Genomic DNA, 26,602 nt, shown 5'->3' on the forward strand with positions numbered 1-26,602 from the left:
AACGGTGTTAAAGCAACACTGTGTCACATGTCAGTTTTGGTGGATTATGGCGGCGCCATGTGGACAAAAGCGGTAGTGTATTGACAAACAATCAACCACATTTGTCGTGAAATCCTGAGCCGTCCTCATAGCGAAAAAAGGAAGCGAGTTGGCCGTAAAGCAATTCAGGACATTTGTATTTTTTTTTTTTTGTTTGGGGTGCAAGGGTTGATCCCATCCTCCTCAAAGTTGTTTTGTGCCAGTAAAAAACGATACAAACGCCCTCGGGGCGTGAAATCCCATTCAACTACTGTACTTGGAAGTCAAAGTTTCATCTAAAGAGTTGTGAATTTTTTTTTATTAAGGTCGATTTCTTGCCCAGTGCTGCTTTAAAAATCAAAAAAAGCTCTTACCTGTTTGTGCATCTCAATGTTGAGTCCGTAGGACATTTCGTAGTACTGCGGGGACAAAGACAAATTCGTCAGACCTTTTTTTACCGAACACTGTCGCTTTGCAAAGCTCCAACATAGGAGTGAAGCCTAGCTAACGCATTTCGGAATGCGGTTGGAAACCAAGCCCTGACATAAATAGCGAACCTTTGAGAATAGTCACCCCTGAAAAAATGTTCGCTTAAAATTGTATTCATTTCATTGAATAGCTCACCTGCCTGCAACAAGAAAGACACTTTGGTGTTTCCCGGTGTTTATTTACAGTAAGATAGAAAATATTGCCGCTGCCATTTCCAGTTCAACCAAAAAAAAAAAAAAAGAACAAAAAAAAAAGTTGAGGTTAAAAAGGTTGAGGTTAAAAGAAATATATATATTTATATATATATACCTCTACTTACGAAATTTTCAAGTTACGAAACGCCTCAACAGGAAAATATCGCCTCTTGTTTACGAAAGAAATGTCAAGATACGAAAGGTAAAAATACAGTATGGGCTGCCACTCGCAGCTCCGGAGTTTCCTGAACGCAACATACTCATAGCTGCTCTGCCATTGGCTAGCCTTAGCATCTTCCTGGCATCCCATTGGCTAAGAGGGACCTCTTCCCGTATGTATACATGTGTGTGTGAATAGATGCAGCGTCCTCGTCATTCGCCCCCTCGGGCCATGAGGTGTTCCGATAGTTTGACGTGAATTAGAAAGGAGGAAAAGAAAAAAAGGAGAAAATCTTTTTTTTTTTTTTTGTCCATACAAACAAAGCAAGAGATAATAGAAAAGTATGAAAAGGGATGCGTTTGGTTGATCTCGCCAAAGAATATGACAGTCGCCACGTTATTCAAGCAGTTGTTTACAAAACGCCAGGCAAAAACAATTTCCGGGAGAGAACATGAACCAAAGAGGGCAAAAAGCGATGAGGACAGCAATTAAGAGGTAAACGACCATCATTTTTATTCTTTATACTCTATTCTTTGTTTTTGTACATTATGCACAACTCTCATTCAATCTCACTCTAATTGTAACATGTATTTGTTTTCATGCATTTTTATGCTTTATAAAAACATTTATGCCTGAATATTGGGGGCCTTGAAACGGATTAGGGCATTTACATGGAAAACGCGTCTCTAATTTTCTACTTAAGAAATTTCTTCCTAATGTGATTGCACAAGTGTGCACACCCTCTTATAACTAGGATGTGGCTACGTTCAGATTTAGCAAATCGCCTTTAAAACCCAGGTTAAATGGGAGTCAGCAGACACCCGCTACTAGATTTAAGTGCCTCCGATGAACCCAGAATACATTCCTGATGTTCTAGTAGGCTTTTCCTGACATTTCGGGTTATCGAGCGGAAGCCTCAAGGTTTTGTGCTGACTGTGTTTTTTTCAACTGCTCAAAATTCCAAATGAGTTGTACAGGTTGTAGGCCACACTAACAGTGGAAAAGGCTTTTAAATTGATTTATTTTGGTCTCTTTTTCGATTCATTCACAGCTCATTTATTTGTGCTACGTATGGTCGCAATTCTAGAAGATAATGGGCCAAATTGGCTGTCAAACAAAAACAAACTCTAGTCTAAACTTGAGCTAGCTGAGATTTGTGTTGCTCTTCTCCCCCCCCCCCCCATCTCCATTTCCTTGCTTCTGTCCCTCTCGCCAATTATCCTTTCACATTTTTTTTTCTATCGCTCTCCTTTGTCGTCTCTGTCAATCTTCTGTTTCTTTCCCTCGCTTTGGATGCTTCCTCCCTCCTCCTTGCCGTGCGCCGTTGCGTACTTAACTCTCTCTTCCGATCACTCTCGTCGGGGCGCCTGCACAAAAAAAAAAAAAAAGCCAACGCAAACCTTCCCGGAATGTCTTTCGCGTACGGAAACGCACGCTTCACACATCGCGGCTGACAACTCAAAGCTATTAAAGCTCTCCCCCTGGTCGCGTCAACAATAAAAGGCATGTGACGTCTCACTTTGTACAGTCGCTTTCACCCCGGCGACATCTTTCATCAGCCTCTCCTTCACCTTGCCATCATTACCGCCACCTCTCTCTTTAACTCAATTCCTGTCTGTCTGTGCTTATTAATTCTCTCTTTCCATCTACTCCGCCAGCCTCTTCACTTCTACGATTATGCTACGCTCAGCTCTCACTCAGGCCATTTTTTTTTTTTTTTTTGTACCGCTTATCCTCACTGGAGCTGGAGTCCAGGTGTACACCCCCCTGGCCTGGTCACCGGCCAACTGCAGTAGAACCTGCGTATTTCTGAAAACAGCAAAATCATGTTTTTTTTTTTTGTTGTTTTTTTCAATTTTTTTTTTTTTAGCATCAGTTACTCTAAAGCTAACGTATCGTTATCAGGCTTCTGAAAAGCTTGCGGGTGAGATGAAAATTTCAATCAGGTGTGTTGCGGCGGGGCGGGGGGGGGGGGGGGGTGGAAAACGTGCAGGATAGGTGCCCTTGAGGACCGGACTCGGTGACCCCTGCTCTAAAAAGAACGGCATCGCAAAAATATGAACGTTAGCTTAATTTGAGACTCCCAAGTTGTCCGTAGGCGCGAATGTGTGAATGAGGGATGTACCGATTCACTCAAGCCCCGATGCCATTCGATTTTCGATTTGATTCGATTTTTTTTTTTTTTAAATGACTACCACGCGTGTCTCCGTGCACCAGCGCGGTTCCGCAGCCGCCCACAAACGCAATACGCGATGATGTTTGGCGCAAGCGCTTAATTTGATCTACACGTTCAAAAGGTGCTACGCATCTGGAATGAAAAAAAAAACGCTTCTAGACCAACTCGATTTTTCAATGTATCGAATCGATTCATCGAGACGAACGGATTTGAAATCGATTTTCAATTCATGGTTACGTCCCTAGCGTGAATGCTTGTTTGTCTAAAGTCAGCTTCGGCTACACAACTAATTCAGCGAATCAATGTGCAACAATATGCACAGGAAGGTAACATTTAGTGTTGCTAAAAAGGGCAACACTGCTTTGGTCTGCTCAAGGCAAAGCCGGGCAGTATTTGCAGCGGTGGCTGCCACGTTCAAGACGCCTTGACAGACGTGCACATGTGACAGCCCAGGGACTGAAAAAAAAAAAAAGCGTGTTCGGCTCACTTCTGTTCCATTCCCTTGAGACAGTTTAATTAAAAATACCATTCAGTGCATTCCACGACTACCGTGTGGGAAATTTCTGTGACTGCCTCATGAAAATAAAATCAAGGCAAACTTAAGTTAAGTGACAGGTATTTTATTTTATTTTTTTTCATCCTGAATAGTTTTTTTTTGGTCTGTTTTTTAATAGCCTGAAGACCTGAGCACATGAGCATGAATTACAAAGGGTTTGGACGGGTCTTTTTTTTTTTTTTTTTCCCTCAATAGGTTTATCCTGACTTAACTGCCACCATTCCCCAGCGCGTTCCATTATATAATCCCTGTGGTGAGTTGCTGCACTCTGCAGTGCGTAAGAGCACCGCTACGTATGTGTTTATGTAGACGGCTGACACACGGCAAGTGTGCGCGTGGGCGCGTGTGCATAACAGACGGTCAATAAAGCGACTGGCTGACATCATTAAGCACCGACGACAAACACTGGCCACCCACGGATCACACAAAAAGGTATGCTTGTGCGCATTTGTTCCTCCTGATTGTCATTGTGCGGTAGCGTTAGCCTTATGATAGCGGCCTTAGCTTGATGCTAACAACCAAAGGAAAACGCCATAGACGGGAAAACGAAGAGCAGTGGCGTCACAGTGCCGGACTAAAATCCACTTCCAGCCATTTTTTTTTTTTAATTTACCACCCTCCGATCTATTTTTGGGGCCGGTCAGGCCCAGGGACGGACTGCCCGTAAATGTATCGTCGCGTTTCTCCTCCTCCCTTGGCCCCCTGAAGGCAACTTTGTGACTACCTTTGCGCAAGCTCAACACCTTTGGCCTGTTCATCGGACATTCATTCGTCTTTAAAAGATCTGACCTGCAATGTTCTTTCCGATTATGACCGATGTTTATTTGGTCTCACTTTTCTGTTGCGGTCTCCAGGGAGCGTTTGCTCATTCGTCCCCGTCTAAACGGTACGCCCTCGGGGCATTGAGAGAAGGTTTTTTTTCTTCTTTTTTTTATTCTTTTTTTTTAATCATCCCGCTTTCATATATTCTGCAGGGAAAGCCAGCACTTTCAAAGGATCCTTCCAAGTGCGCTTTATCTAAAGGGGACGTTGACGCGTGCGAAGAGCGCAAAGCTCTCGCGCTAGCGGCACGTCCCGATTCATAAAACATGGTGTGCGGGAGTGGCGTTTACAACACGTGCGAGCGCAACTTGAACCCGCTGCGCGTGTGGGCAAGCGTGTGCGTAAAACGCCTTTGCAAAGGCATTGTTCTCCGCCGTCCCTTGGGTGAGCTTGTCTCGCTCATCCACCCACCCGCTTCACGCGCGCGTACGCCGACGGCGTGCTAAATCATTTATTTGAGGCTTGCGCTAAAGCGCAGCAGAGGTCAGGTTAGCAAGCTGCGAGTGAGGACTCCATCAGCACCTCTTGCAGACGGTTTCATCAGAGCGAGAGTCCACACAACTACTAGACAGAGGAAAGCGGGAGTTTTAAGAGAGCTGAGTCCGTTTTTTTTTTTTGTTTTTGTTTTTCTTAATCCTTTATTCCCGCCTTGTTTTGAGACTCTTCAGACTGTTTTAAGGCTCTTAAACATCAATCCCTCCCTTGCATCTGGCCCTCTTAAATCCCGAGAAACCTAAAGTCCCACTCTTGGAAGGCGACGGCAATCCCCGCAAATCTGGTCGTCCAAACTTTAGAAATTCCACACGAGCCGCCCGCGTCTCTTTTGCAACGTCATGTATCAGTTTTGTCTCGGTTTAAGAGAACGATTACAGTTGCGGGGTGATAATAAGATCGGAGCTCGTGTTTCAGGGCACGTCATCTAATTATGCTGCCAGCGATAGAAATATTGTAAGGTTTAGAATTTGACGCACAACTTTGGCAGCGTGCCAGGTTCAAATTTGGGGGCGATCAGGTGAATATGCTTGAAGTGGTTCATTCGGATAAACTCGCAAATGAGCCCAAAAATGGCAACTTCAGACAAACATATCCTGCATTTCACAGCATTTGTTTTTCAAGACGGACACGTTTGCTGGATTTGCGTCCAATATGTGACATTTTCATACCGATGTTTGCGAAATTTGCGTTGGAGTTTTTCATCCGCCCCAAAAGACAACCACAAGCACAAGCAAAAAATATGAATCGCAATTATTTTGGTGATGATTGAAATCACAATTCTTCAAATGATCGTTTCTTTTTTGGTCCAAAACAAGAAAATGTTTAAACGTGAAAAATGTAAAGGCAAATACATTTCTTTGAAACAATATAAGTATGTAAGTTCCTTTTGGACCAAACAAAATGGATTAATATAAAATTAAATAAAAAGTGCAAATGTATCAATTCAAGTATGACTTCAATGTGTAAACAAATGTTGGATATAAAAAACGCGTTGGATATAAATGCACATTAATCGGGTTTTTTTTTTTTTTTTTTTACGATTATGACAGTTTTGTCATCGTGGAGTGTAATGATCCTAATTGTAATTGATTTTGGATTAATTGCACAACCCTACCACTAGCTTTATAGTCTTAACGGACTTTGTTTAAGACAAGTCGTGGTGAAAAAAAAAGGTAAATAGTCAGACAAATACAGTTAGCAGGATTACAAAAACAAAACTTTACAAAGTGGTGGTGCTAAGGCTAACAAAATAAAAGATGTCCTGGCTGGTCCAGCACGCCTTTTTGTCATTTTGATGTCATCTTGATGTCATTTTCCGTTGACAGCAAGTGACAAAATGGCCGCCACCTGAGACGGACAAAAACAGGTGGATTTTGCTACTCAACTCATATTCTACAAACACAATCAGAATGCCACGTTTAGACTTAGTAGGGCTGCATAGAACATATTCTTGTAAAGAATTTTTTATTTATTGTTTTTTTTTTTTTTAGAATTTTTTTAACCCTTTAGAAATTCTAAACTCAACAAAGTGTTTTCTTCACAGCTGCCCTTCAAACCTAACGGAGCTAAAGCAGTGCTGCGACAAAGAAAGCTGAGCCAAACTTGTGTCATCAGTTTCACAAAGACTCTAATAGCTGCCAAGTATTGCGCAAAGGCTGTGAATACTAATGTATTTGAACGTAAATCTAGGTAAGGGTCATAAAACTACAATCGGAGTCGTCAACGGGCCGGTAGTGCAGCTGGGGTATTTTTGACGCCGCCCCAGGTCAACAAGTGCAAAGGACGACATTAGCAAACATACTCTGTTCTCATTGAATACACTAAAAATACTGAAAAAAAAAAAAAAAGTACAAAAAGGGAATTCAGGAATGGGGCACAGTTGGGCGAGGGTTCCTTCTTCTGTTTTAGCAGGACAAGCCCACCTTTTAAGACCGCAGCTCATTACGAAGCATCGCTGAGTTGCATTTTTTCACATTTTTTTGCTTTCATGGCGTCGCATCAAATCGGACTTCATAGAGCCGCCTTTTCACAACATCTTATTTATATGCGGCACGTGTACGTCATAAGTACGAGTGCAAGCAAGACGTGTACGTTTTTTTTTTTTTTTTTTTTTAGGCTTTCTGAAGACCTTGACAGCCTTTCTCACTTGTAAATATGATTTGCCATTGAGGAAAATGCACAACTCACAGCGGTTTATTCCCCCCTGCGGCAACAGTTTATTTTGGAGACGTGCGGCAGACTGCAAATCGGCGCGAGAATGAAGAACGCGCAGACGACATCGTTTGAGCATTCCCCTATCAAAGATAAAGCCATCAGCGATGCCGTTTTGAGTCGTAAAATTTGGGGACGCGCGAAACACCACGGCTGATGTGCGCATCGGCAAGCGAATAAATGCCTGATGTCATCCTGCTTGTGGCGCCTCTGCCTGGTATACAGAGATCCTAAAACTGATGAATAGTAATGGTAGGAGCAGTGCGGCGTGGCGAGCAGAGCAGAGGGGGGGAGGGAAAAAAAAAAATAAAAAAAAAAAAAAAACATAACCCAAGAACACACACGCGCGCGCGCCCCGGATGGAAATGGGCCTCAGTGTGGATGACAGGCCTAACAAGCTAAAAATAGCCTTCTGGGTTATCTCCTCTGTGGGCACAGCCAGTCCGGTGTTGCTTCACATTATTTACGTGTCTGTGCATATACACACACACACTAGGCATTATGTCGCTATCTTTCTCCATTTCTTCCCTCTTTTTCCATTCATTTCCATTTTCTTGTATCACTTTGCGTCTTTCCCCCCGCCTTCATCGCTCCCTGCTTTTCTTTCCATCCGTCCGTCCGTCCGTCCGTCGATCAATCCGCAACTCACTTTTATTCCTCCCCGCCTGACACCGAGCGATTTTTCTCTCAAGCTATCTTTGCCTTTGAGCCTCAATATCCCCCCCCCCCCCCCCCCCCCCCCAGAGTGCCTCCGCCTCCTCCTCTTCACGCCGACTGTCATCTCTGAACCCTGACTTGAGAAGCATCGCGCCGCGGTAGCCGTCCGGTGCACAACGCTGAGTCCGCGTTAGAAATAAAACAGCCCCGGGCTAACCTGTATGGACGGGAACTGCACGGCTAGCTGTTGTCTGAAAAGGGAACAGAATTTGGATTTTTTCTTGAAGTTGTGCTTTTGTTTATTCTATTGGTGGTTACCATGAATAAATAAGGGGAGAGAGGAGTGTTCGCAGGTGATTAAACGATGACATCATAGATAGCTTTTTTTTTTTTTTTTTTTTTAGTTGTCAACTGGACGTGCGCACTTTTTTTCACTCACTGAGCCTGTGAAATCATGAAGGTCTTTAAGTATGATTTGTGATTGGATGTGTGAGTCGGAGGGTGTGGCTAGATGGAGGAAAAAGCGCTTTCCGCGTGTCTATGGAATAAAGCGAAGCACTTCTTGGCAACATTAGCTTCATTAGCTTACTTTAGCTTCATTGGCAAACGCTAGCTTACTTTAGCTTCATTGGCAAACGCTAATTTCTAGTCTTTGTTTTTCCGACAAAGCAGACACTACAATACAGTGTTTGTATTTTCACAAATAGCTTCTGTTATACTTGTTTTGCGAGCGATCGTGTCACCGCTCTCAGTTTTAGTCGACTATTTCTATCCGCTAACGGCACAACGGCTAATTTGCGGCGCCAACCGACCAAATGCTCAATTATGCGATGCGTCGCACGTGTTGTTAGTGTCAGAACACGCGATTGACGATTTATCGGTCCAACCCCGAAAGTAATGACGGAAACGTGGATAACTACTTGTCATTCCGTGTATTTCTAGTGACAGTTATTATAAATGAGTGGAATCGAGCGGCAGCAACATTTACGTTACACACACATTTCTAACGAGAAAAACAATATAATACCAGACTAAAGTTAGCTCGTTTCATCCAGAGGGATTTTTTTTTTTTTACATTTATCAATGATTACTATTATTCATGTTGCTAAGTGCCACACAGCGGGTAGTGGTTAGCATGCTTTGCGTTTGCATGTTCTCGCCGTGGTTTGCGTGGGTTTTTTTCCAGGGACTCCGGCTTCCTCCCACATTCCCCAAAACACACGTTGTACATGTTAAGACTCGCTGAAGACTCTAAATTGTCCACCAATGTTAATGTGACTGCAATTAGGACAGAGTGTCCCCGCCTCTTGCCCAATATCAGCTAGCTCATGACCCTAATGAGGACAAGCACTACAGAAAAGGGATTTTGCTGCCCTTTATTTTTACGTCTGCATTCTTTTGAGTCTCACCTTGTATGTATTTGTAAATTTATCACATCATCTCTCTCTCTCTCTCTCTCTCTCTCCATCCTTCTCTTCTTAAATTCATGCCTTCCCATCTGTGCGTCTGTGCAGCTTAAAGTCCTGATCCGGCCTGCCCTCCCAGGTTTATGAAAGGCGAGCAGCTTTGCAGAGAGTGCATATCAAATTCTGCTCAGCTCTGCGTGGATTTTGTACTACAGACAAAGGCTTACAATACACGTGAGCCTTTAGTCGCACATAGACACCGACAAAGAGGAGCTCAGGCTGCAAGACTAGGAATCAAAAAAACAGAGCAGGGGAAAAATGACTGCAGGGGCGGAAATGGGGAAGTACATAGAACCATGCACTTCCTAAACTGCCATGTCTGTCATCACGTGGTGATTGAGGGAGGACGGGTGCCGGGCAAGCCCGCAAATAGAGAAAATCGGTACTGACGACCATTGAAATGCATTGAAAATATAAATGTATACACACATATATATATATATATATTATATATTTCAGATCAATTAAGCGCAACTGGATAATTTCCCATTGGAATCACTGGCTTAGCATCGACGCTAATCTTAATTGTGGAGAGTTGAGAGTAATGCTTTACAAACTCTTAAAACTTGACTCCTTTGATCTTTTTGGTGGCGTTTGAACATTGTCTTCCTCAACTAACAAATCCATTTAGCACTGTTGATTTGGATTCACTACAGTGGTCAAAAGGCAAATCCCCCAATTTCCAACTGTAGCGGAACCGCGAAGGAAAAGGGATGCAGATTCAGCGGGTAAACAAAGAACTGAGTGATGGGAACAAACTGGAAAAACCTAGTGAGACTAACAAGGTTGCTCAAAGCTGTGAGTGGACTCACCATGATGTAGTGGCGCTGCATCTCAGTCTTCTCGCTGGCCAGCTTCTCGCACTCCAGCTTGAGGCTGCACACAAGGATATGCAAATGAGATGGTGAACGGTAATCCGCCGCTATTTGCAGGAGACGGGGGACCGTGCCCTGTCACAGGCTGCAAATAATTGTGACTAACTGCTGCCAACCCTACATCATGACTGTTTACAATAATATCGTTTGTAATCTCACCTCAACTTTTTTTTTCATAGAACACCCTTCAAAACAGATGATTTGATTGCGGAAAAAGAAACGCACCCCGAGATGTGTCACTTCAACATAGTTCCACACGCCACAGGATTTTTTTTTTTAGACTGATGCCGATTCCAATATTTGGCAGAATACAATTCTGAAATCGGTCGATTCCAGACGATTTTCTAAGATCTAATATCGGACGATTCAAAATCATCGGCCTTACACGAGATTGTATGGAAATAACTATACGATACTACGGCAACTTCAGAAGCTACAAGGATTCTCATCGCTCAAACGCGGGGCCTGATCAGGATTTACTCGTGGAAAATTGCCGTCAAGTATTGTAAGATTTTTCCCGCGCCGATCACTTTTATATCGTTAATATCGTGTTGCGAAAGCGAGAAAGGGGACATCATGTCTTCAGCGATCCGTTGTTCCTACTCGACGGATGCAACCAACACGCTGCCGTACCTGTGATACTGGGCCTGGAGAAACTGGAATTCCTCCTTGATGCGGTCCAGAGTTTCCAGGACGGTGAACTTGAAAGACTGGCCAGGTTGCAAGGGGACCTTGACGGAAAGAAAAAAGGACAGACGTGAAGAAAGACAGGCATTCGGCCGCGTATGTGTGTGACTTCATGCGATAAAACAGAATAAGTGCACATGCGTGGCCCGGACCCTCTGGCGTGTGTGCGTATGCGCGTGTGAGCGCGAGAGAGAGAGAGAGCCGAGATGAAAGCGAGGAAAGGTCACTTCCTCTTCCCACACATCATAAAGCGGTGTCCTCCGCTAATGACTCTTCCTCCTTCCCTCTGCCACATTAGCATCGGCGTCGCCACTTTCCACTTTCTTGGCGGCGCGCTAATGTATTCTAGCCTACAAAGAGCGGCGGCGGCGGCGGCGGCGGCGGGAGGAGGAAACGTCATTGGAATTGCTTACAGGGAAATCAAGGCACCTGCTAAAAGCTAAACAAGGACCAACAGAACAAAACACCTCCCCGGGGACCAGCTGCCGTCCTCGGCGTTTGTCATGAGCTTGGAGAAACAACAGAGGATGTTTTAGATGCTGCTTCCCATGTCGTGAAATTACCATTCATAGTCGGTGCATTCATGGAAGGGGGGGGGGGGGCGGTTGAGGGGGTCACACTGCCTATATTTTTTTAACTTTTCCCGGACGCGCTGTCCTGTGTGTGAGGTCCGATAGGAAAATAGGGAGATGAAGTCGATTTTGTTTGCGCCGCCCACTTAGTCTAAACGCGGCATTTGGGGAATATGAGTTTCGGCGTACCCGTTTTTGTCCATCCCAGGCTGGCGGCCATTTTGTCACTCGCCGTCGACTGAAAATGACATCGCAGTTGCTCCGGGCTCAGGTAAGGACCAATCACAGCTCACCTGTTGTCTGAAGCTGCGCCGTGATTGGTTGTTACCTGATGAAAATAAAATTGTATTTTGGATGTTTTTATTGCACAGCGCTTTGAGTTGCATTTTTTTTTTTTTTTAACATGTGAAAAGTGCTATATAAATAAAATTTGATTGATTTTTTGATTGAAAGACCCAATTTTGCATGCAGTTCTTGTACTGATTCAAATGATCGTATAATCAGCAAAGTCCGCAGAAGCTGGATAAATATCCTGATCATTTGAATCAGGTGGGTTGCAGCAGGGTGACATGCAGGACACCGCACCTCGGGGACCGGAATTGGTTTCCCGACCTTCATTGAGCCAAAGCACCTAACAATAGAAAAATCCCACTAGACAAAAAATGCCACAAGTATGTAACTTGAAAAAAACAATGATATCACTTCAATTTACTTACTCTGGGTCTGAGTCCCATGATTTATTCTGTTGCAGGAATGGCAACAGGTTGAAACACCGGTTCGAAATGTACCTTACGCCATCTTGTGGGGGAGCATGTTCTACCTGTCACTATATGTCACTGGCATAGATAGATGAACAAATACATGTTGTTATTTTTTTTTTTTTAGGAAATTAACAATAATTTTCGGATCAATTTCAGTGAAATTGGATTTCTTGTAGCACAGCGGTTGGGACTCGTCGTTCTAGTCAGTCATGTGACCGAGCAAGGCAACTTCCTGCTGTCATCATGTCACAATGCAGATTCCTTTCTAATCTGGGAAATACGAACAGCATCTAAAAGGAGCTGACAAGTGCACCTCATGCACACAACTTAACACTTTTCCGATGCGATGACAACGCAGCTGACGCGAAAATGCTCATTTTCACGTCGCTTTCTGCAGCCTTGAAATGAAATGTCAGAGCATAAGCAAAACAAATCATTCGGACCAAGTCGGAATCCATCCGTCGGAACCCCGTCGCACAATGCAAAGGTTTATTATGCCCTCGTGGCGATCGGGCCGCAGCCAAAGCAAAAAAAAAAAAAAAAAAGATTGGCGGTTTCAGCGGCGAGCTTCATTAGTCTAGACAAGAACAATTCAATTAGATTTCAATTAGTCCAACGGCGGAGGTCAGAGATGTGCGAGCCCCCCCCCGCCCCCCAGTAATTAATCCACAGAGCCGAGCTGAGTCGAGCTAAAAGTGAGCCGAGACGAGGCGGAGAGGGGAGCTCGAGATGGGCAAAACCTACACTGACTTGGTGCGCGCGCGCGCGCGCGCGTGCGAGAGCGATGAGGGTGGGAGAAATGCTCTGCCAAAAGATCCCCGCCGACCTTGATTGATACTGTCAGGACCAGATACGGTTCTCACTGCGGCGATTGGGAGGGCTCGATACACAAAGGCCACGAACTCACTGACAACAGCAATATGCATGTACAGTCGATTATCAGTCGGAGCGTACGCACGTCGTCAAAGGGTGAGGGAGGGTGACACAAAAAAAAAAAAAAAAAAAAAAAAGAGAGCGACGTGTTTGACGGACAGATGGATTGAGCCAGTGATAGACTCCCCTGACGTTCTTACAGGGGAGAGCGAGAGCCAGATGATGAGAGAGAGAGAGAGAGACTGACTGTGTGAGATAGAACGCCATTCATCCCCGTGACACCCCTCCGGGATGGGAGGTAGAAAAAGAAGGAAATGCTTCCCCCCCCCCCCCCCCTCCCTCTCGTAGTTTTGTAGTCAACATAAGTGTGCCCATTCAGCCTCTGTAATATTTGTGCCATCTGCTCGTACGAGCGTTATGTACACAACACCGCAAATAGCCACCTCCACAAGGTCTTTCATTTGATTGGAAATGCTTCACATAGTATATTTAGCGAGACAGAAATGAGAATGAATTGACGATGCCTGGTGACAGATAGCTAGAAGGAATCCCACAGGATATCATTCAATTGCTGCGGTGGCCATATACAGTGAGCAATATGAGTTAAGCAGCAAAATGCACCCGTTTTTTCGCCATGTCAGGGGGCGGCCATTTTGTCATTTCTGTCGATCGAAAATGACATCACAACTACGAGTGGATTAACTCTTACTCCACAAACGCAATATTCATCAGAATGCTTGCATAGAACATATTTTTGGAAAAATATGTTTAGGTTGATTTCCACTTTAAAATCAAGTAAATAACTAAAAAATTTTATTCTTGACTTTGGGGGGGGAAAAAAACAAAAATAAAAATGCAATCTTTTTCAGTCCTTTAAAATCAAGTAAATAACTAAAATATTTTATTCTTGACTTTGGGGGGGAAAAAAAACAAAAATAAAAATGCAATCTTTTTCAGTCAATACCAATCAGCTGAAAATCGCGCGATCGGCCCAGATTTCCGGTCATGTGATCGGATAGCGACAACCCTGCCCGCAAATAAATCTGAATGAACCACTTCATCTCTCCTATAGCCATGCCCCTAATGGGACACAAGAACAGCTTGTGAGGCTGAGATCCATTCTTTGGCGATGACGTAAAAACTTGCAGAGGCAGCGGGATTCTTGCTGGAGGTCATTTAGGCAAAGTTAAACTGAAATAAAAGGCACCTGAGGGGAAGGGAAATGGTAGAATATTGACAAAAGACGGCGGCGTATGTAGGCCACAGCAAACATTTGTTGTTGAAGTTGAGTGTGCGAGTGCGTCGGGTCTCTCTTGCGCCGTGACAGATGGCCACGCAGACTGTTTGGGGGTTCGATGGGCTGTCACGAAGGGCCGAAAAAAAACAACCTCTCGCCTCCTGTATTTTTGTATAGACCGTGTGTGTGTGTGTGTGTGTGTGCGTGTGTGTGTGTGTGAGAGAGATGCAGCCGTCATAGGGAATCAGATAGCAAAAACTGATCCTGGTAATCTTGGAGGTAGATGTGAAAGAGGGGTGGGGGGTGTTTAACGGGCACCCATCCACACACAGACACGCATGCACGCACGGACACTCACACACAAACACACACACACCATGTGGGACAGCAGTCAATCACAATTTGGATGAGCTGGCACAGGCAAAGCAGAGAATTAGGGAGGATTATCTATGGCGAGCGGGGGGGGGGCAACGAGGGGTGGGCGGGGGTGGCGCTTGAGGTCTGTTTTGACTCGATCACATAACAGGATTGAATTGGCGCCCGCCCCTCACCGTGGCCATCAGCTGACACCTGAACCTTCTGTTATAATTGATGGTAATGGGCTCTTTGATGAACTGATTCAAAATGGCGGAATAAATGCAAAAAAAAAAAAACAACAAAAAAAAAACCTAAGTGATGCATTGTCAAAACAAAACAACAATGATGACTGTAGTGGAACAGGAAATAAATGGCGACCTTTACACGGACACATTTATTTGAATTAAAAGCAAACACTTATTCTGAAATTTCGGAACACAACGTCTTTACCGCGCACGCCTGTGACGTCATTATACGCGTTTCTGTTATTCCCGGAAGCTAGCAGAAGCAGCGGAAGACGTGGCCGGCACAAGACTGAACTGGTACATTTGAAGCTCACATTAAGAAGCGTTAACTGGACGTAACAACGCAAAGGGAAAAGTACATGAAATAACGCTAACGTTTAAAACAGAAATGGACGAAGCAATGTTTTGTTGCCACGGAAGTCTCTACGACTTCTTCTTTTGATACTATTCCCAGCATATTTGGTCAATCTCGCACGTCAAAATAATTTGTTCCCGACGGAAAGTGTGATACATGAACACGCAAGTTGTAATCGTAGCAATATTTTTCGTCCATGAAAACGATGCATCCGATCATAATTTTAATCCGAACTCTGATCGGAGTAAAGAAATGTTGTCCATCCAAACGTAGTTGTGGGTGTGAACACAGTCACCTTGGTCGCAGGGGTGTGCAAATAAGTGGGCGGGGGCGGATCTAAAGACAGTGTCATGTCGTCGAAAAATTTCCTGAACAGCAGACGCGCGCAACCGGAAAAAAACCTTCCGTCCGCAACATCCCACAACCGCTGTCAACCATTGTGTTTTGTTTACTCCTTGAAAATGACACTTTTATCCATCCGGTAGCTGACGTCATCGCAATTTGTTTTGAATTCTGCCCGAAAGCTATCCTCGGAGTTTTTGTCCGTCCCTCTGACTTTTATCTTTTGCAACGCCAAACTTCCGCTCAAATGGGCTGCTGTTTTTTTTTTTTTTTTTCCACCACTTGAAATGAGAGCTCAAGTGCGGAACAGATGCTCATCTGCCAGCGATTGGGTAAGAAATAATTCGATCTGTCTGCTCGTCTTCCTACTCTCCCACCGTTTAGCCTCTGGGGCACTCTACCAACGCGGCGTTAGCGGGCATGCCTGTGCAAGGAGGCATCTTGCCCTTCCACACTGTCATTCATTAGCACTCGCTCTTCATTTTGTATGAGGACGTCTCCGAGACAAGCGGACACGCATTCAGATAGAGCATGAAATAATCATTGGCCGATGAAATATTTAGTGGCAAAAGACGCATGAATAGATAAGAAATGTGAACGAGTCTGCAACTGGCTGCTTTTTTTTTGTTTCGTTTTTTCGAGCTACGAGGGTTCATCTCAGTCGATTCTTCATTTGCGAGCAAAGATTTCAGCTACGGGAGCTCGGCGGTGCTGGTGGAGTTCACCGCGGGCAGCAGTTTGCCAGTGAATTTATTGAGGATAAAAATTAAACATATAACAAAGGAGGGTTACAGTTTGTGTATTCAGCTAAACAAACCTTCTATCTTAAGCCTAACAACACAAAACACTGAACACGGGCTAACAAAGCTAGCATCGACGTTGCGGCGTTGTAAACCTTGAAGTAAGAGATATTTGAACACAAATGGTGCGGAAACATCAGACGGACAATACATGCATGAATTCTTTATCCTCTGCGGGGAAAAAAAGCTCATATTACTGCAGGTTATTGAGCAGTTCGGAGCGTCTTATTGTGTACATGTTATAATGCCCCCTGGTGGCCAAGGCACAAACACCAAAAGGAGCGGCACAGTGTATTAAAGCATCAAATTATGACGTTCAATTCCTGACATTCTATTTGATTATGTGACTGTATGTTTTTATAAAGTACAATACCATAGGGTGCTAAAAAAAAAATTCAAACGGATAAATGTATCACAGTAAATGTGTTGCTAATTATAGCACCTTTCTTATGTCATAATAAGATCAATATCTTGTCCTATGGTGACTGTCGCACCCTTCTGCGGTGGCATAAATTTTTTTTTTTAAAAGCCAAAGAAAAAGCTTATGGCACCCTTGCTTTTTCCCCAAAAAAAACACACACATTCATGAATGCCTGGTCCTCATTAATGGCGCGCGTGTGTATTTTTTCTTGCCACAAGCAAGTCTACTTGGTAATTAAAGTCAGACCGAGACTCCCATTTATTGTGATGACACACCAGCACCTCTCCTCACATCAGAAACACATACCTCAACCCTTTCATAGGAACATACGGACAAAGACACGCGCACACACAAAGTCAGACGGCGAGGTGCAAATGCGCACATATAAAACATGAAAAGGCGCGCTCGCGCACACATGCAGAAACACAAACATCCAGCGGGATCAATTACAGGGCTGCGCATACAATCTAGCGCGTCTTCAATATCCACCGAGCAGTCAATAATCCAGTCGGAATAGAACAAAAAATTATTATTATTTTTTTTTTCTTTTTAAAAAGCCATCTTGCCTTTTGCCATTTCCTCCATAAAAGAAACCGTCTTTCTCACTTCCGCAGCGGCTGGAAAGCAAAAGTCACGTCCACCCTGGCCGACAGGAAGTAGAACATTTTTATGCAAGGGCGCATCTACTTGTAACAACAGTCGTCTGTTGTTTTACACCAAGGTTAACTTCCAACATCTGTGCTGTCCAAATCGATGGAACTCAAACGGAACGGTTGTCGGGTCCAACTGTCAAAATGGATTCATCCATCCAATTTGTGGAGCGCTTGTCGTCATTAGGGTCAAGGGTGAACTGGATCCCATCCCCAGTTGACTTTAGGGCCGGTCAATCGGAGGGCACAGCGTCCCACCGATGGACGATGTCCAGTCGTCAAGGACTTTTGCTTATAAGTGCGACTTGACAGCGTTCGAACGTGGACGCTCACCACGCTCATTTCTCGAGCCGGCCTGCGTGCGCACTTAGGTAGTGCATTTGCATGAAATGGAACAACAGGAAATGAATATTCCAGCTGCACTTGGGAGAGGAAGATTGGCTGAACAAGAAACAGGATGAACCGTGTTTGGAATGATATCAGTGCGGCGCGTTTGGAATAAGTGAGTGCAGATTGGAAAATGCGCTGGGCAAAACAAAGTTTCTCGAGCCCCATAGCGTCCGACTTGACTGCTGTTTTCTTCACCTCTTATTTTGCCTTTATCTTATTGATTAGGTACTTCTTGTCCACAGTGCCCCCTGGTGTTCAGAATGACACGCTAAAAACATGTTCTTTACAAACGTATGTTAAGTGCAGGCGCACTGGTCTAAAAAAAACGACATTCTGATCGATATTGTTTGTGGAATATGAGTTAAGTAGTAAAATCCACCCGTTTTTGTCCATCTCAGGGGGCGGCCATTTTGTCACTTGCTGTCGACTGAAAATGACATCACAGTTGCTCAGAGGTAACGACCAATCGTGGCTCAGCTTCAGAGAACAGGTGAGCCGTGATTGGTTGTTGATGTCATGTTGACTGTGATGTCATTTTCAGTCCCTAGCAAGTGACAAAATGGCCGCCCAAACTGAAAATGACATCACAGTTGCTCGGGGCTCAGATAACGATCAATCACGGCTCAGCTTCAGAAAACACGTGAGCCGTGATTGGTTGTTGATGTCATGTTGACTGCGATGTCATTTTGAGTCCCTAGCAAGTGACAAAATGGCCGCCCAATGACATGGCTAAAAACGGGTGGATTTTGCTGCTTAAAGTGGAGTTCAATCCAAACATATTTTTTTCCAGAATATGTTCTATGCAGACCCGCTAGATGAAACAAGACATTCTGATTAATATCGCGTTTATGGAATATGACAAATGCAGCCGTTTTTAGCTATGTCAGGGGGCGGCCATTTTGTCACTTGCCGTCGACTGAAAATGACATCACAGTTGCTCGGGGCTCAGATAACGATCAATCACGGCTCAGCTTCAGAAAACAAGTGAGCTGTGATTGGTTGTTACCAGTGCCCTGAGTAACAGTGCTGTCATTTTCAGACGACAGAAGAGACAAAATGGCCGCCCCCTGACATAGCTAAAAACGGCTCATATTCCACAAACGAGTTTAGACTAGTGGAGGCTCATAGAAGATATTATTAGAAAGAAAATTTGGGGGTTGACTTCCCGCTTTAACGTATGTCATGTTCCCCAAAAGTTCGTGTTTTGCGCATATGAACAATATTTGATTAAAGTACTGTAGTATAGGGGCATCTTCAATAAAATTCACGGGCCTGAGCTGAGATTGGATTCCAGAAACTCAGAACTAACCGTGCTCAGCATTCGCAGCCTTTTTTTCAGTTGCTACACTAAATGCTTGCGTTTGAAAAATAGAAAATTGAACAGCCTAATCGTGCTTTCATAACACATTGAGCCTTCTCTTCTTTGCGGTGTGATTTAAAGTGTCGATGTGAAATAAAGGTTATTCTCAGGATTTTCAGCTAGGTTGCTTTTTTTTTTTTTTTTTTTTTTTTTGCATACTTGCTGCTATAATTCACAACACGTGCAGCTCTTGTAGAGCTGCAGAGACAAACAACATGAAGGCGCGTGCGCGTTTGTCACCTCGTCATGGATCACATTTCATTGCCGCACCAGAAATAAAGATGCGCTGGCGGAGGGGATGGTGGGAGTGTGGCGGGTGGTCACGGAGAGATGGTGTTAAGAGTGGGAGTGGGGGTTAGGTGGTGGCCATCGACCTGTTGTTGGGGTGCAACTTTATCACAAAGTCATTTCGCCGAGCGGAGGAGGGAAACTCCCACTTTCGTTCATTTTCATTCCTGCTATTCTTCAAGAAGGCTCTTTTTTTGGGGGGCATCTTTTACTTTCTGCCTTTGTTATAGGGATAAACCGATTAATCGGCCAGGCCGATCATTGGAGACGATATTTGACGAATATCGGCGTCGGCCATTATTACAAATCCGGAGGCCGATAGCGATTTGGGGGTTTTCATTAGGGTTTGTAAAAGGTTGCAAAGATGTTTGCAGACGTTTTTTTACTTGTTGCAAGCATGGTTTTTTTTGGTCGTAAAGTTATCTTGAACATGCGCAGAGAGTTTTTCACTTTCTGTGAACATCTTTGCCACATTTTGCAACCTTTTATGAAACCCTGACGAAAAAAAGAAAATTTGCTACGTTCGCAAGCATTCACCGCTCGGTGAGATATTGCTAACGAGATTTTAAAACAGGGTTAACTTCAGGGTACTTTTATTTTATTTATATATTTATTTTCATTTTCACCTTGACTTTATAACATATATGCTGCTGATAGTTGGAACTCCCTGCACTTTTTTTTTTTGTTAGAAATTCAAACAAAAATGAGTGAATGTTTAACATTTCAATTGTTTTGAAATGTTGGAAAACTATTTGCAGTGGAAAACTTTGGGGAGCTATTTACTTTTTTAGTTTTTCATTTGGCTTAAGACATGCTGATGAAAGCTCTCTGAACTTTTTGCTCGAATTTTAAACCAAAGCCATCTATTCTCTTTATGTTTAAAATGAAAAGAAAACCTTCAACATGTTGAAAATTGAAGTATAATGGCATTTCAACAAAGTTTTTCTCATTTTCACGCGAATATTTCCACTTTCACAGCAAATGAATATCGGCATCAAATATCGGTTATCGCCCCCCCTTGACTACTGATAATCGCTATCGGCCCTAAAAAAGACAAATCGGTCTATCACTACTTTGTTACTTCCTCTCACGTTCAGTCTTATTAGCATTCTCTGTGCACACATAATTGATTCCTCATGCCTGACTCTTGTGAAATGTCATTCATAATTCCGTGTGATAGTTATGTGTGTGTGTGTGTGTGTGTGTGTGTGTGTGTGTTATCTGGCGGGCAAGTCAGTCTGCAGGCTCACACAGCAAAGTGGCCGCTGACCTATTTGTAGCACAGACATGGAGAATGACAAATAAACCTGATTATAGCAAGCGGCCCACGAGGGGAAAAAAAACTGCCACACTGAGAGGAAGCTGTCATTCACCCCTCTGGGCTTTTTTTTTTTTTTTTTTTTTTTTTCTCTTTTTTTTATCATCTTTGTATTTAACCTTTGTTGTACTCCGGAGGCTACATTAACGCCACAGCCTGACTGCACTTGAAGGGCGGGTAAGCGAAGGAAGGCATAGCAGGCTTTTTTTTTTTTTTTTTTTTTTTTTTTTTAAACAAGTGACAAATGGATACGTGGGAACGTAACTGCCAATTAAATCCACATTTGCGCGGAGATGAAACCAGCTTCCGATCAAAGTGCACATCGTAGTGAGGACCACGTACACTTCCAAGACTCCGAAACGCGGCGGGACGACACAACATCGAAAGTATGGCGAAGACTCGGGGGGGGGGAAAAGACGAGAGAGGTTCGCAACAAAAATCACGACCGATACAAAAATATTGAGGTGCACTTACCGGATGCCTGCCCTGAGGGTACATGGTCCCAGGAGAGGAGAGGCTTCCAGTCCGTTTGATGGCCAGGTTAGTCCCCTGGCCCTCCACTCCTCTGCCCTCCACTGGTTCACAAAGTGCACTTCTTCTTCTTCTTCTTCTTCTTCTTCTTCTTCTTCTTCTTCTTCTTCTTTCTAGCAAAAGTCAATCCAATGCGGCTCTATCCAACACTGTCATGAGAACACACAAGACTTAGTTTCCACGCTCTCCTCTTATCAGCCTTCCTCCTGCTGTGATCAGTCAAGATCCAAACATAGTGACATGACAATTACATCCTCTCTCCTCGTCTTCTTCTTTTTTTTTTTTTTTTTTTTTCCTCCTTCGTCTCCCCACCCCCCCGCGCCCCCCTTTTTGTTCCTCACGTCTCCCGGTGCCCCTTCTTCACCCGGCCGTCCACTGACAGAAACATAAACACACAGATGGATGGTCGTTCTCCACCGCTTGCTTGGGTTTCCTCCTCTGTGACACGCTGCTGCAGAATGGAAGAGGAGGGATGAGGACGGCAGAGTGTGAGTGAGCTATGTTTTTTTTTTTTTTTTTTTAATATGAAAAGGGGTGGGGGGTTAAAAAAAAAATATATATATATAAATAAAAGAGGAAAACAGGAAAGAAGAGCAGGTCAGTGGAGGATCCAGCGGGCTTTTCAGCAGCGAGCCCTAGACTGTAATATATTGTGCCTGTTGGCTTCAACACAAACAGGACAGGCTGCTAAAGCTGCTCTTAAGGTGGAACGGAACAGATAGAAGGAGAGGGAGCGAGAGGAGAGAGACGGCGCTCTTCGCGGTTATACGCTCTCACACGCGCACGCGCAGACAGAGCGATCAGTCATGCACAAAGACCGATAAGGAATTGAGATTCCCAAACAAACGCCGCGACGTTCATAAAGCAATTCGTGACAGTTTATCAGTGCGCACACATATGTGCATCATTACTACTCACGACGTCACTTGTGGAGATAACGTCACGCATGCCTGGTCTCAACGGTGCGTCGTGACGTCAATGAAATATGGACACTCCACTGAAAAATGACACCTGGAATTGTGTTTTTCGTAACTCCAACTGTCAACCTTTGTAGAAGGCGGTCAAGTGTAAAAAAAAATAAATAAATAAAAGATCTGATTATGGCCCAGTCTGAATTCCTAAGTGCACAAGTGCATTTTTTGTTTTTGTTTTGGACCAAAAGACTTGTATCAGTGAAATAACCTGACAGAAACAGGATGTCAGTAGCACTAAAAATGTGATCGGTCGCGCGCAGCAAGCAATGTTCTGCAGCTATTTTTCGTGATTGATCGACTGTGGGCGACTAGTTTTGCAAAATTTGAATCGCAAGTGAATGCCGTCAGAACATCGCAGTTGTAACGGCCAATCAAAAATGTCATGTCGGATCACATGGCCTTTCACAACATAAATGACTTTTCCGCGTTCATAGCAAGGAACCAGGCTGCCAGCCGTGGTATTCGCATCATTCACAAGTGGACTTGCGGTGCCATGCGACTCCGCACTCACTTTCAAGGGAATGAGAGGAGCTGCTTCCATTGGATGGAAAACAAGTCTGCTGTGTTCACTCCCACAACAGCGCAAACACCCCTTTCCGCCTGCGCCCGTCTCCAAAAGAAAGAAAACTCCACCCACGGGGCGCGGCTAAACTGCGCCGCTTTACGCTAGACGTGCTGGGTACGATAATAGGGCCCTTTAAGTTTCGTTTTCACACAAACGAATACTGCCGACCTTGTTTTCTGGTGTTTTATTGTACGGCAAGACCACTTAAGTAGTAGCGAGAAACCATACCTCCAAATGAAATGTCATCAAGATCAAGTGAAGAAAAAGGCACTACGGCAGGTGTCACATACGACACGATGAAGCTTTACACCCACGCGTGGTCAAAAAGTCACTAAACCAAACACGGTGGGGGATTAACACGGCAACACGCCGCAAATACCCCACGCGAGGACGGTTAAAAACATCTGCCTTTCCGTTTCTGTCACCTCCCCTTGCGCGTGTTATTTACAGGACGGCCCGTTAAGTCGCGTTATTTCAAGTCTTTCCATGTTGAGAGCACCAGCCCGGGCCCAGGCGTCTTTTGGCCCGCTTCGTAATGACTTTATCCGGGGCAGCTCTGCCTTTGAACTTGATCAAACAGCCATTAATCCCGCACTGTTGAATTGGACACAGCCCGTCTTGGCATGTGGGCGCAGGGTTTCCAGTAAGGCATTTGATAACAAGAGGGTCAGCCAGAGGGCAGCCCCCAAGTGTTAATTATGGTCACATAAAGTACTGACGTCCCCTTATACAATGCGGGGACGTTAACAAACTACTCCTGGGGAACGCCTCCTTGTACAACACTGAAATTCTTCTTGCGTTGCTAACAGCAAAGACAATGAGCAAGCCTTCATTATTAGCCAACACAGTGTGGAAAACCCCATTTATCACAATGTTGGATTGGATACAATTCAAATTTGCGTAAGGTATTAATGGTGGCAGCGATAGCAAGCAACAGTTTACAGTCAATAGTTAATAATTCTTAAAAAAAAAAAAAAAAGCAGCCATGTGCTTGCGTCAAGCTGTTTTTTTTTGTTTTTTTTTAACTCCCGGTTGACATTTACTGTGCGACTAAAACTAAAACAACAGGAATTACAAGTTGCGTATTTGAGAAAACCACACAGGAAAAGGACGCTAGCTTAATGCTAACACGCGATGCACAACACCACAGCATGACTGGCGAAAGTAGAACATAAATGTACATTTGCTCTTAAGAGAGCCGACTAAAACCGCATCACTGTTCTAATGATTTTACTGTCGTGATTGCCAGATGTTACGAACGTTAATTTATTGAGCTTTTATTTACAATAATAAATGACTTCTTGCTTACATTTTTTGAAGACTTCTGAAAGCTTGTTTTGTCAATCCACGTTTTCAATGCCTTTTAAGACTTTTCAAGGAACCGCGGTAACCCTGCGAAAGCACAAAGTATTCTATAATTACAATTGCGACAACACCAAGTTCAAAACGCATCTGATGCAACTGTGATATTATCCTCCAAGAACAAAACGTTGTCAGGTTGACTTTATCCTCCCATTCTGTCTGTGTATGTTAAACAGAAAACAAGAAAACAATGAGCAGATGCCTGAGAAGGACTGTGACCCACAAACCAGATACTAGATTTGCCGCTGATATCATTGAGTATAAACACGCAATTCCGCCTCAGTCTGTCTGGGTTTGAATAGAAATTGTATTGAGCCTGCAGACTGACTTCCCTGCCAAACAAACATACAGAACTATTACACGTTGCAAAACAACAGTTGACATGGTTCTGCACAACAATACACGGGAATGTAATTCAAATACAATACAAACACATCTACCCGTCTATGTCTTTATGCTGCTTATCCTCGTTTGGGTCACAAGTGAGCTGCAGCCTATCCCAGCCGACTTTGAGACTTACTGGTTTGGTCCGTAACATGTCAGATAAGATTTCCCGTGTGTTGTGATTTATTGCTATGGCGTTTCAGAGAAAAAAAATCTACCTGTTGCTGAACATAACCTTTAATTCATAAATATATTATCCTGTGAAAAACACGAATGTCCATATTTTTATTTTTTTTCATTTTACGCTAACGGGTTTCTGCAATACACACATCCCATTAACATGAAAATGTTAAAAAATGACAAAATTGGACATAACCGTTCTTCATAGGAGGGCGACGATATATTGCTATATTACATATTATTTTATGATATTATTATTATGAAAACCAGAAAAAAATTGATTTAATTATTAGGCTGACATGAAAGGACCCCAAACAAAATGGCAGGTGTTGATAGTGGCTCGAATATGACTTGTGCATGACAGTAACGGGGGTCTTCATCTTAAAAACAACTGTCAAGTTCGCAATTATTTGATTAGTGTAAATGCCATTAAATATTTCTGCACTTTACAAAAGAGGTTCCTTGTTTACAAATTCAATATTAAACAGCGCCCTCTATTTTGAGACGGGGCGTGTGTTGTATTCTGCCGATATTGACTTATAATACATGTGAATTAAATAACTATATATTTCACTTCTATTCGTGAAAAAAAGGTAACATTTCGAGTAGGTCACCTCTCACGAAGAGCGCCGCACTGCCTTCCACTTCCTGATCCAGCAACAACAAGCACCGAAAAGCGCGGGAAGACTCATTCCGGTCCTTTTACGTCTCAATTTCTCTTCTTCACATGGCTGCGTCTATCGTCTGGTTCCACCTTAAAAGCTCAGCTGGCCGGGAGTCTCTCCTCGCGCGTCGATTGGACGAAGCTGAGCCAATCGCCTTCGCTCTAACCCCACGTTGGGTCCCAACGTCTTATCAGGCAATGGCCAATGGGAGCGAGGAGCCGGCTGGGCGAGGGGAGGGAGAGGAGGGGAGGATTGAGGAGTCTTGTGGGGATTGTGGGCATTGAAGTTCCAATTATTCTGCTCGCGCGCGCGCAAACACACACACACACACACACACACACACACACACGAACACGCCCGTGAGCGAGCGAGCGCGCGAAACACGCACGCGCACGCTGGATTGTCAGTCACGCTACGTAAACGCTCACTAAATTCCCGCGTTAATTTCAACCCCTAAAGAACACACATAAAGAGGGCAGTAGGCAAACACACCTTGCCAGTTTGTTTTATATTGGCTAGATTTAAGATAACATGTCGAGAAAAGTGTGAAAACTGTTATATTATTTAACATCACATTTCTACCCATCGCAAGAATAGAATGGATAAATAATAGAAGTTAAAAGAAAATAGTCATTCTTTGTGCGATTTAATGATTTAAAAAAAAAAAAATGTATATATATATATATATATATATATATATATATATATATATATATATATATATATATATATATATATTATGACTATATTGGTGCCCATTGTCTGCGTGTGTTCAGTGAATACAAGAGTCAAAGTTCATTATGGCAAGTTTATTAACAAGATTTTCAAGGCAAATGGAAAACAGATAGTAAGAAGCATAATACTTTCTGCTATATATAAGAAACGGTGTCCAAACTTTTCACTGATGTTGACAAAGTGACCACACATAAATATTGACGGTATAGTGCATGTATGGAAAAAGGCCATAGCGTTTCTCTACTTTAAAACACACATGACATCAGTCAGAACAATCAAATGTAGCTTTTTGTAGCTCTACCATAAACAGCACGGACACTACATGCATCGACTCCAACAAATAGCAATCAAAAAGCCATTTGTAATGAAATGGCGTGTCTGATTGGAGATCAATAAAAAAGATTACAGCATTTTACTCCAACAATCAGCAG

General features: G+C 43.6%; 1 protein-coding gene across 4 annotated transcripts in view; it reads right to left on the bottom strand.

Annotated features, from left to right (window-relative positions):
* Nucleotides 1–25,434, bottom strand: part of tle2b (TLE family member 2, transcriptional corepressor b) — a 72,609-nt gene extending 47,175 nt beyond the window's left edge. For 2 of the 4 annotated variants that reach the window (XM_086047928.1, XM_086047927.1), the window contains exons 1-4: nt 21,250–22,144; nt 10,753–10,850; nt 10,057–10,120; nt 393–437 (exon numbers count right to left, since the gene is read on the bottom strand). In XM_086047928.1, coding sequence (XP_085904054.1) covers nt 393–437; nt 10,057–10,120; nt 10,753–10,850; nt 21,250–21,273 — 231 coding nt within the window. In that variant the 5' untranslated portion in view covers nt 21,274–22,144. Of the gene's footprint in view, nt 1–392; nt 438–10,056; nt 10,121–10,752; nt 10,851–21,249; nt 22,147–25,385 lie in introns of those variants that run through there. The other 2 variants (XM_086047930.1, XM_086047929.1) reach the window with 2 other exon arrangements.
* Nucleotides 25,435–26,602: the final 1,168 nt, after the last annotated feature.

This window comes from Filicampus tigris, chromosome 12 (genome assembly GCF_054856515.1).
Source record: "Filicampus tigris isolate MCC_2025a chromosome 12, RoL_Ftig_1.0, whole genome shotgun sequence".
NCBI lineage: Eukaryota > Metazoa > Chordata > Actinopteri > Syngnathiformes > Syngnathidae > Filicampus > Filicampus tigris.